The sequence below is a fragment of the Prinia subflava genome, chromosome 5 (assembly GCF_021018805.1).
Source record: "Prinia subflava isolate CZ2003 ecotype Zambia chromosome 5, Cam_Psub_1.2, whole genome shotgun sequence".
Taxonomy (NCBI): Eukaryota; Metazoa; Chordata; class Aves; order Passeriformes; family Cisticolidae; genus Prinia; species Prinia subflava.
Genome location: NC_086251.1, coordinates 5300820 through 5311971, shown reverse-complemented (window position 1 = coordinate 5311971; position 11152 = coordinate 5300820). Strand labels below are relative to the sequence as shown.

Below are 11152 nucleotides of genomic sequence, written 5' to 3'. Positions count from 1 at the left end.
GCGGGCGCGCCTCGCTAGGCTCCGCCCCTTTGGTGACGTCAGCGCCCGCCCCCTGCGCGCGGCCACAGCCCCGAGGCCGAGGCGCAGCCGCCGCCGCCGCCATGGGGAAGAAGGCGCGGGCCGCGCCCGGCCGCCGGCCCATCCTGCAGCTCTCCCCGCCCGCGCCGCGCCGCGACGAGGCGGCAGGACCCGCGGGCGAGGGGGGCGATTCGGGCTCCGAACCGGGTATGGCGAGGAAGGCGGGCGGAAGCGGGGGCGCTTTGTTGGCGGGGCGCGGCCTAGCGCGGCCTAGCGCGGCCTAGCGCGGCCTAGCGGGACCGGGGGGTCCCGATCCGCCCTTCCCCGCGATCCCCCCAGCCTGAGCCCCCCGTAATTGACGCTTCTGCCCCGCAGATGAGCCCGAGACGGTGGCGGAGCCGCCCCGCAACCCGCCCAATCCGCCGCCTGCTGCTCCCGCCGCGGTCAAGGCCACAGGTAAGGGAGCGCTCTGGGGTGAGACGCGGGATTACATCTCCCTTGAAAAACTAGGGGGAGAACTTCAGGATTTAGGGATACTTGCGGCCCTCGATGCACAATAATGATAAAAAAAATGTTGGCGTTATGGTTGTAAATGGGGCTTTTGTCTTAAATTGAGGGGGGAGCTGAGTCTCAGATGTAAATTTTTGGGTTCTAAACATGATTTTTTTTTCCCAAGTTCAATATGCGGAGCAGTTTGGTACTAAAAGTGGAGGTTTGTCCTAAGTTTAGCTGTTTTTGATACTAGATGTGGAGTCTTGGCCATCCTAAACGTAGGAGTTTGGTCCTTTGTGTGATTTTTTTTTTTCGGTGCTCTATATGGTGTTTAGGTCCTAAATGTGAGATGGTTTTGGTCCTAAAAGTGCGGGGCTGTGGGGTTTCAAATACTTTTTGGAGGTGCTGAGTATGGGTTTTCTGTTGTAAGTGTGGTGAGTTTTGTGCTAAACATAGGGGGTTTTGTGGGACTGTGTTTGTTCCCCTGTTTTTAACACAGGGTAGTTATCCACGTTTGGCTATTATTTTTAAGAGAAAGGAATTAACCTTTTCCTAAATTATTCACTTTGGGGCTGGAGTTCTTTGTATTTAAATTATTTTAATCGTGCTGTTATTTCCCAAGAGGCCATTGCTCATTCCTACATGCGTTTTATTCCTGGTTCCTGTGCCGATTCCCCCCAGGCCGTCCCTGGCACAGAACAGGGGCTGTTCCCGGGGGGATGGCCGTGGCACCTGGAGGCTGGTGGTGGGATCCGGTGCTCCCGTGAGGATTTGCTCTCCCTTCCCAGGAGGTTTGTGCCTGCTGGGTGCCTACGCCGACAGCGACGATGAGGAGGGCGAGGCGCCGGAGAAGCCGGCCCGCTCCGCGGATGCCAACGGTGGCAATTCCGCCGACATCGACAGCACCTTGGCAAACTTTCTGGCTGTGAGTGCCCCTCTGGCGAGGACCAGGGCAGGGAGGGGTGGCGGGAAGAGTGGAGTTTCATGGTCCAAGACACTGTCCTTGTCCAGTAAGTGCTTTGGTTTCCCTCGGTTTCTGACCCTCACGATGAGATGCTGTTTTTCCAGGAGATCGATGCCATCACGGCCCTTCCGCAGCCTGCTGAGCCCGCCGCTGCCTCCTCTTCCTCCTCCTCCGTGCCGCCCCCCACGCCTCCCCGCCCAGAGCCCAAGGATTCGGGCACGGGCCCCTCGTCAGGCACGGCCAACGGCACGGGCTCGGGGGCTGCCCCGGAGTGGCAGTACGACACCCAGTGCTCGCTGGCCGGAGGTGAGCGCCATCCCTCTCCCCAGAGGGGGTGCTGGCAAACGGGTGGCACTGGGCAGAGGGGAGTGACGGGCTGTCCTTGTCCCCCTGGCAGTGGGAGAGCTGGAGATGGGCGACTGGCAGGAAGTGTGGGATGAGAACACTGGCTGCTACTACTATTGGAACACCCAGAGCAACGAGGTGACCTGGGAGCTGCCGCAGTACTTGGCAACGCAGGTCCAGGGTCTGCAGCATTACCAGCACAGGTGGGCAAGACCTCCAGGATGTTGCCCTGTGGGATGTTGTTTCAGTCCCACCCTTCATTCCCTCTCCTCTTCCTCAGCAGCACCGTGGCGGGCACCAACGGCAGCTTCACAGCAACCACAGAGCCATTCCCCCAGGACAAAGGGACCCTGGGCAGCGCTGGCCGTGGGACCAGCCTCAGCAAGCGGGAGGTGAAGAAGGTCAGTCATGTGGGTTCTGGCTGCCATGGGGCTTGCAGGCACCTCTTTGGGCTTCCTTGGAATGCTCTGCTGCATCCACAGCCCTAGGAGGGGCCTGGCAGGATGGGCTCTTTCCCAGGCAGCTGCCAGAAAGCTCACACATAGCTCATCCCACAGGAAGTGAATGAAGGGGTGCAGGCTCTCTCCAACAGCGAGGAAGAGAGGAAGGGAGTGGCTGCAGCCCTCCTGGCCCCGCTCCTGCCTGACGTGGTGAAGGAGGAAGAGGAGCGCTGGAGGAGGAAAGTGATCTGCAAGGAAGAGGTCGAACCGCCTCTGGAAGAGGAGGTGAAAGTGGAAGAGGCTCCAGCTGCCCCTGAAGAGCCAGAGCCCAGCAGGGACCCCCTGGAAGACACGGGGCAGGAGGATCTGTGCAGTGTGGTGCAGTCAGGAGAGAGTGCGGAGGAGGAGGAGGAGCAGGACACGCTTGAGCTGGAGATGGTGCTGGAGAGGAAAAAGGTAAGGGGAGACGTTGTCCTGGAAATGGCCACACGTGCAGCCACAGTGTTGCTGGGGATAAACTGGGCTGTCGTGTCTCGGCAGGCAGAGCTGCGTGCCTTGGAGGAAGGTGACGGCAGCGTCTCGGGCTCCAGCCCGCTCTCCGATGGGAGCCAGTCGGCCTCGCAGGACGCGTCCCGCAGGCTGGCCTCCAAGCGAGGGAAATGGAAACTCTTTGTGGGAGCTGCCAGCCCCGAGTCTGCCAGCCGAGGCTCCAGCAAAACGGGCCGGGAGAGCCCAGAACCAGGAGAAGCAGGTAATTGGAAAGGCTTCCTTTGGAGGGAGGAGCAGGGGGTCTCCTTTCCCTGAAGACCCGCAGAGCAGTGCCAGGAAGGGCTGTCAGGTACGTGTGCCAGGTGGGGACAGGCTGAGGGGTGGCTGTGTCACAGCCCAGCCTCACTGGGATAAGCTGCTCCTCTGCCACCGTCTCCCTATCCTAATTACCCCACATCAGCAGAAAAGTGCCATATTCAGTGGTTCTTTGGGAGAACTGACACATATGTGACAGTTGCCTCACATCCCATTGCCTTCCTATTCCTCCCAACGTCACAAATCCAGCCTGCGGCACACTGGGAACTGTCACCCTCCACTTCTACAATTCAGTTTCTGAGCTGTCTGGAACCAGTTTCCAGACAGCTGAAGCGTCCCTGGAGCCACTCCAGGGCCCCACAGTCGGTGTGTAGGGAATGGAACTGCAGCCCTTGTGGCAAGGCAGCCCCTGTTTCTGTGGGGCTGGTCCAGCTCAGGGTGTGTGTGGATACATCAGTCATACACAAGCATCCCTGATGCTCCTGTTGGCTGTTGGATCCCCCAGAGCTGTGCTTCCCAAAAGGCACCAGCTGTAGCATTTTAAGGAACACTCTGTGCCCAGCAGCTCTGGGACTCCCAGGTTGCAGAATCGTGGAGTTGTTCAAGTTGGAAATGCCCTCTTGATGTCATGGAGTCCAGCTGTTCCCCCAGCACTGCCAAGGCCACCACTAACCTATGTCCCCAAGTGTCACATCCAGATGGCTTTTAAATCCCTCCAGGGATGGGGACTCTATCACATCCCTGGGCAGCCTGTGCAAGGGCTGGACAGCTCTTTCAATTAAGAAATTTTCCCCAGTATCCAACTTAAACCTCCCCTGGCACAACTTAAGGCTATTTCTTCTTGTCCCGTGTCTTGTTCCCTGGGAGCAGAGCCTGACTCCACCCTCAGGGCATTGCGGGAAGCAAGAAGGACGCCCTGAGTCTCCTTTTCTCTAGATGTGCCAGTCCCTTCACAAGATTTGTGTGCCTGCAGCACAGAAAGCTGAATGAAACTGCTTTTCCAAGGGAAAACGGGTACAAAAGTGCCTGCAGCAGGCTGTGTCCTGGTGGAGAGGGAGTTGGTGCCTGCCCCATCCCAGGGTTCTTGTGGCCCTGAGGCACCTCTGCTTCAGGCAGGGGCATGAGCTGCATGACAGCTCTGCATTAAATCAGTAATGTCAGTTTTGCGTAGGAAAATGAGTGGTTTTGCCAGAGGGCTTTCCAAATAACCCTGAAGCCAGCTCTTCCCAGCAGCACCAGATTCCACCTTGACCTGGGGAACAAGGAGCTGTCACTCCAAAATAACCAGTTGAAATTGAGCACCCTGCTGCTGGAGGGCAATTAGGGAAGTGTCCTGCCTTCCACCAGGACATGCTGAAAATTGGTATTTCTTTTCCCAGAGGCCCATGGGACTCTGTCACAGATTTCCTTCCTTGGAATTGATTGCTTTGACAGTGAAATAGTCATCTGAAGGCAAAATGTTTTGGTATTGGCAGCTTTTGGAGACCTCTGCAGTCTTTCATAATTAACTTATTTAATACCTAATACCAGTTATTGACAGATTATTAAGATGACAAATTTCGAGGGTTAGTCTCTTCCTACTTCCCTGATGCCTAATTTTCCAGGTGCTGCCTCATTGCTGCTTTGCACTGTAGCAGCTCCAACCCTCCCCTTCCCATATTATCCTTCTGGAAGGATCCCTGCCACCAAAACACAGAGCAGTGACCACCTCTCCTTTTTAATTTCAGGCTCTGGTCACTGGCTCTGGTGGGTCCTAGCTCTTTCCCCACCGTTGCCCACATTGGCTGTGGTTCCAGCCAGCTGCTGGCACTGCCAGGGTGGTGGTGGGATGAGCACTGACGTGTCCTTCCTTCTCCTGCAGCCCCGAGCACAGAAGCAACTGATCCAAGCTCAGACAAAGAGGCAGAACATGAGGAGCCCCAGGAAAAAGCCAAATCACAAGGGGCTCCAAAAGTGGAAGAGGAGGAGCAGGATCTGAAGGTATGGAGAGGCAGAGGTGCATGTCTGTGAGATGAGGGATGTGATGGGTGCTCCAGCTGCCGGCAGGAACAAGGGACACGCTGGCTCCCCCAGCCACCTCTTGCCTGGGAACACGGGAGCTTTGGGCTCTGGATTTGGCCCACCTGAAGCTTTTAAAGCCCAGATGCTGGTGTGGCTGTGGGAACAGCTTGTGAAGGACTGTGCAGGATTGGGAACCTATCCTGGGAAAATATCCTGTCTCCAGTAGGATTTAGCAGCAAAAGCTTGGATGAAAGGAGGGTGCGGGGGGGCAAAGACTGAGCCCTGGGTGTTGTTTGACAGAGAACAACCAGTTTGATCTTGACTTTGTTTTCACCAATAACGATATTCCAGTCTCTGGCCCGTCAGTCGTCCCGTTTCCAGGCTGAAGACTGCTCGTCCGTAATCTCTCCGTTTCTTGAGGCTGACGGTACCGCTCTGCCCTACCCGGCATTACTTTTAGATGCGAGCTGGGGAAGCCCTGGGGATTTCTGCAGCATTCTACTGATAGCTCTTCTCTGAGCCTTGGTTTGCTCCTTTGGCTGCACTGGATCAATTCCCTGATCTGTAGCAGAGCTGCAGGCTCTAGGGCAGTACAACAGAGCAGTAGGGGAGATCTTTCCCATTTAGCCTTTAGTCCCCATGTCTGTTACTCTGAGATCTCCTGCAGCATAAAATTGGCTCTGGAGTAATTCTGTGACGTTGGGCAGTGCCACCTCCCTGTGACAGATGGGGAATCGCCGGATTGTGGTGGAGCCTGCAGTGAGAGTTGCCCATCCCTGTCCTCATTTCCCACCACTTAAATAATTTTTCTGGTGTGAAAGGGAAGGTCCTTTTGTCCTTGTGAAAAATCCCACATCTCTCCCGTAAAACAAGTCCTTAAAGGATTTGGAGATGTGACATTCCCACACTAAAAATCAGCCTCTGTCAGTGCAGCATCCATTTGAGACCTGATTTTTAAATTAACTGATTTAAGTAAAAAGACTAAAAACCTGTAGCAGGGCTGGACTCGCTGGTCCCCTCTGCTGTCCCCCCTTCCAGTCTCAGTGGGCACTGTGACGGACCATGTGGTGCTTTTCCATGCAGGATTCCCTTAGAGCTGTTGGAGGAATGCCAGCTCCCTGGGTAACCAGTACCGTTTGCTCATCAGGTTGGGATCTCTGGTTACAGGAGCTGCACCGGTGCCACTGCTTCCAAGTCACCCTCTGCTCCAGGATGTTCCCTGGCTTCTCCAGAGCCACTTTAACATGAGAATTCATATGCCTGCCGTGGTCTTCTCTAGGGCTTGCTTGTCTGGCCCATCCCCTCTCTGGAGACAGATGATTCCTTGGTGACTTTGGTGGACATTCCAAAGCCTCTTCTGAGGAGTAAAGTTAAAAATAGACATTTTTAGAGCCACCTGCTTAAAGCAGTGGTGATGCCATTTGCAGACATCGCTGTTCCTGATTGCTTTCTGGTTTGTGACTGCTTCCATGCAGTCCTCCAGTCAAGGGGATGGACACAGGGATTCCCGTGTCCCCAGATTGGAGGTTTCACTCCCACGAGACTCTGGAACTGAGTAGCCATGGTCACCATGAGCTGACCTGACTTTTGATGTAGCTGCTGCCTCTGCTCTGGAGTAAATCCAGAGCTGGTATTCCTTTCTGGTGTTTTCCAGCTAGTTCCTCTGGAAAGCAATTATTTACAGAACCTGGAATGACATCCTGGCCCATTTATTTGGGAAACTTTGTTAGCTATCTGCCATGGCATTGGTTCTGCCATAACTCCAGAGTACCGGAGCTACCTGAGCCCGTGCTGTCCTTCCACACAGCGTCATGCGCAGTCCGTGCAGGAGCTGTCACCCAGCCACCCACAGCGCCCTGTCCCTGGGGAGCAGGATGTAGCGGGATGTAACAGAGGGGATGACAGGCCCACAGGGCCAGGGTGGCACGTCCCAGCCCCTCCAGGCTGCGGGGGGCCCCCCCCGGGTGGTCCCGAGCGGTGTTTCCCGAGAGCCGCAGGGCCGCAGCCGCCCGACGCTGCTCCCAGAGCATGGCTCTTGACTCTGCCCTTTCTCCTGGCAGTTTCAGATTGGAGAGCTGGCAAATACTCTGACTAGTAAATTGGAGTTCCTGGGCATCAACAGACAATCTATCTCCAACTTCCACATGTTGCTGTTGCAGACAGAGGTAACCGAGCCTTCGCCCCTCACTCCGGCCTTGTGTTCCGGAGCGGATCGGATGCAATCTGCCGTCCGAGCGCCGGTGCTGCGTGAGCCTCGTGGCACCTCGCCGCGCAGGGCCCTCCCTTCCTCGGCAGGGGGAGAGCGTGGCTTGGCACAGAGGTGGGGTGTCCTCCTCCTGGCCCCCCGCGTCCCATGCCGGAAGGGAGCCTCCCGATCCTCGAGTCCCGTCCCCCCCGGGGCCCCTGGCAGCCCACCTCAATGGCTTCCCCCGGTTCTTGCCCTCTAGACCCGCATTGCAGACTGGCGAGAAGGTGCTCTCAATGGAAACTACCTCAAACGCAAACTCCAAGACGCAGCCGAACAGCTTAAACAATACGAAATAAACGCCACCCCTAAAGGCTGGTCCTGCCACTGGGACAGGTACGCGCTCTCCTCCTTTCTCACCTTTCATCTCTGACATCTCAGACATGATTTGTGACCATCAACCACCCGACGACGCTGGCGCCGTCCCTCTGGCAGACTGAGAGCGGCTTCTGTTAGTGCTGGGCAGGCAGAGAAACGTCCGGCACTCGCAGAGTTTGGGCCGGCCGCCAAACTGGAGGATGCAAACGGAGTGCCCAGTGCTTTGCGACGGAGCCGATCCCTGACGGACAGAGCCGGTTGTCCCTCTCGCGAGTGTCCAGCGCTGTGGAGGGCGGGCCTGGGGGGTCGCGCATGCGAGAGCTCTGTGAACTTTGCAGGATCTCTGGATCAACTCTTCTGACCAACAGCTCTTCCAAAGGACAAACTTCAACTCACCGACGGAATGAAGAACAAGATTTCTGTCTCCTGCCAGCAGGTCAGACCCAAACATTTCTTTGTCTATTTGGCTTTCTTGATTAATTTTCCTTTGTTTGAAATCTTTGCTCTTTTGTTTTTCAGCTCCCAGATCCGCTCCCTCTCTCTAGCATTCACTGTGTGTTTGACACCAAGAATATCATAAAAAACTCTACGCACCATGGGGTAGGGGGGCAGCCGCTTCCCTCCATTGGGCTGTTCCCCGGTGCCTCTTCCTGGAGGGCGACTTTCAGCCAAGGCCGTGCTGAAAGTGCCAATGTTAGCGAGACGTCGCCGGCGTTCCCAGCCCTCCCCTCCCTGGGAGCGGGGGGCTCAGGCGACGTTCCCGCGGCCAGCGATAGCAAATAGCTTTGAGCGAGTCGGCTCGGGCCTCTCCTGCCTCTGTCCTCAAAGTTGTTTGTTGTGTGTGGGAGAGCGGCAGCCCTGCTGCACGAGGGTCTCCCCTGCGAGAGCGCACTGCTGTCGTGGGCAGGCCCGCCTTGGAGTGTCAGGGGCGGAGAAGGGAAGCTGAAGCCTCCTTCTCTTTCTTGTGATCTAGGGAGCATAGACGCTATTTTTATGTTAACGAGCGCTCTGGAGAGTCGCAATGGGAGTTCCCCGACGGGGAGGACGAAGAGGAGGGACAGCGAGGCGCCGCTGACAGAAAACCCGACGGTCCTCCAAAGCCGCCTCCCAAAGACAAAGGAGAGCAGCCCGAGGGGCCCGCCGAGCGCCCCGCAGGTACGCCTGGCTGGCACTGAGGGTCCTGGCACCGCAGTGCGGGATGGAGACAGGGCACTCCACGGAGGCAGCGCTTCCAAGCAGGAGCGGGTGGCACAGACCGTAGGCCGGGTGTTAAAGCCCGTGTCCATGTGTGTTCTTCAGGCTCCCTTTGTAAAGAATCCTTCTCAGACCAAGTTCCCGCTACGTCTCTCATGCCGCTCACTCCATTTTGGACGATGCTTCAGTCCTCTGTCCCAGTCCTCCAGCCTCCCTTGCCTTTGGAGATGCCTCCGCCGCCTCCGCCCCCGCCAGACTCGCCCCCACCCCCTCCACCGCCACCCCCACCGCCTGGAGAGGACGGGGAGATCCAGGAAGTGGAGATGGAAGATGAGGGCGGCGAGGAGCCGCCTGCCCCAGGAACAGAGGAGGATGCTCCCCTCAAGTCCCTGGTGCGACCCGCTGCCAGCAGCAGTCAGGTGAGCAGTGAAGCCAGGGCTCCACTGATTGCAGAGTGTGAAACTCTGGGAATTGGGTGTGTAATGGTGCTCCTGGCTCAACACTCACCTCGGCTCTTTCTTCCAGGCCACCATCGATCCAAGCCCAGCCCCGCTGCTCTCGGCCAAGCCGCAGAAGAGGAAAGCAGTGGAGATGAGCCCAGGGCTGATGCAGCGCACGGCCACCATCGGCAGCTGCCCCGTCATCTACAGCCAGCCCCTGATGGCCACGGGCAAGTACCAGCCGTCAGCCGTGCCCTTGGCCTCCCTGAGGCCACGCCAGCGCCTCCAGAGCGAGATCCAGGGACGCCCCAACCTCCGCATGGCTCCGGGCCACGCCGGCCCTCAGCCCACGGCGCTGGGGCTGCAGTCCGGCTACCTGGGTGTGACGGGCCCTGCCGCGCCTGCCATGATGGGGTACTCGGAATGTGCCGTGCCCGCCAGCCCGGCCCCCACGGCCGCTGCGCAGCCGGTGCGGGGAGCCCTGCCCGCCGCGGGCGCTGCCGCCGAGCAGCCACCACCCCCGCCGCCCCCACAGACACCCCCACCACCCACCCCCAAGGCGCCACCGCCTCCGGAGAAGGAGAAGCCCAGGAAGGGGCGCAAGGACAAGGTAGGCCGGATGGGTGGTCCCACTGCGGCACCGTTCTTCCCTCCTCCCTTTCCAGCCACACTCACCACTGTTGTTTTTGTGGTACAGGGCAAGAAGGGCAAGACAAAGATGCCATCGCTGGTGAAGAAGTGGCAGAGTATCCAGCGGGAGCTGGATGAGGAGGAGAATTCCAGCTCCAGCGAGGAGGACCGGGAGACCACGGCCCAGCGGCGCATCGAGGAGTGGAAGCAGCAGCAGCTGATGAGGTACAGACCCCGGGGGCTGGCACCAGGACATTTCCTTGTCCTTTGTAAAGGTGGGGGATCCATGAGAGGGCCAGCTGGGTGCTGACATCTCGCTTTATTCCTGCAGTGGCATGGCCGAGAGGAACGCCAACTTCGAGGCACTGCCAGAGGACTGGCGCTCACGGCTGAAGCGGAGGAAAACGGCCTCAAGCACATGAGGCATGCAGGGCCGTGCCCACCTCTTGGGTTTTTTTTGTTTTCTTTTGTTTTTTTTTACAGATGTACAGTTCCTTTGACCATTGTCCAATAAATTGTAGCAGTTTGGGAAGTGCCATCTCATTGATTCTGCTGAGGGCGGGGGTGGTAGATGGGGATGGAGAGCACAACAGACCCCTGTAATCCACGATTCCGAGTTAGGTGGGCGTGTGGATTGCGGAGGGCATGAAGGCTCTGCAGAGGAAACTGGATGGGCTGGACTGAAGGGCTGAGGCTAAAGGTGTGAGAGTAAAAGCAAAGTGCCAGGTCCTACATTTGGGTCACACAAACCCTGTGAAATGCTCCAGGCTGGGGGAAGAGGGGCTGGAAAGCTGAGAAAGGCTCTGGGAGTGCTGGTGAGAGCAGCTGAACATGAACCCAGGTGGGCAAAAGGCTGATGGCACCTGGGCCATCTCAGCATTGCTGTGGCCACAGTCCCCTGTTTTGGTACTGCTGGGCCACCTCCAGCCCTGGGAACAGATCTGGAGCCCTTGTCACAAGAGAGGGGTTGTCCAGAGAAGCCAATGGAGTGAGGGAAGGGTCTGGAGTAGCAGGAAGAGCTGGGGACGCTCAGCTTGGAGAAAAGGAGGCTGGGGTTGACCTGGCTCTCCACAACTCCCTGACAGGAGGGTGCAACCAGGGGGTGTGTCAGGCTCTGCTGCTAGGGAACAAGGGACAGGACAAGGGAAAACAGCCTCAAGCTCTGCCAGAAGTTGAGTTTGGACGTGAGGAATTTCTTCATGGAAAGTGGTGTCAGGCATTGGAAGGGGCTGCTCAGGAAGGTAGTCAAGTCCCCAGCCCT

The 11152-nt window shown here is 57.6% G+C and overlaps 1 protein-coding gene across 2 annotated transcripts; it reads left to right on the top strand.

The window, feature by feature from the left end:
* The first annotated feature begins 20 nt into the window (after positions 1 to 20).
* On the top strand, positions 21 to 10423 carry FNBP4 (formin binding protein 4). 2 transcript variants are annotated; one of them, XM_063397710.1, is made up of 16 exons: positions 21 to 225; positions 394 to 474; positions 1299 to 1435; positions 1579 to 1780; positions 1872 to 2022; positions 2100 to 2220; positions 2377 to 2715; positions 2800 to 3010; positions 4925 to 5043; positions 7125 to 7229; positions 7512 to 7645; positions 8601 to 8782; positions 8927 to 9240; positions 9347 to 9871; positions 9959 to 10116; positions 10223 to 10423. In XM_063397710.1, the coding sequence occupies exons 1-16, from the start codon at positions 102 to 104 to the stop codon at positions 10311 to 10313; spliced, it is 2994 nt and encodes a 997-aa protein (XP_063253780.1). In that variant the 5' UTR covers positions 21 to 101; the 3' UTR covers positions 10314 to 10423. The 2 variants fall into 2 exon arrangements, with proteins under 2 accessions (XP_063253780.1, XP_063253781.1); XM_063397711.1 differs by having other exon boundaries at positions 24 to 225; positions 2103 to 2220.
* The last annotated feature ends 729 nt before the right edge of the window (positions 10424 to 11152 follow it).

Excerpts from the sequence above, each read along its gene's own strand:
- FNBP4 (XM_063397710.1), top strand. The coding sequence starts at position 102 with ATGGGGAAGAAGGCGCGGGCCGCGCCCGGCCGCCGGCCCATCCTGCAG. Across the intron at positions 2,023-2,099 it reads CTGCAGCATTACCAGCACAG|CAGCACCGTGGCGGGCACCA; the intron begins GTGGGCAAGACC and ends CCTCTTCCTCAG. Across the intron at positions 2,221-2,376 it reads GCAAGCGGGAGGTGAAGAAG|GAAGTGAATGAAGGGGTGCA; the intron begins GTCAGTCATGTG and ends CTCATCCCACAG.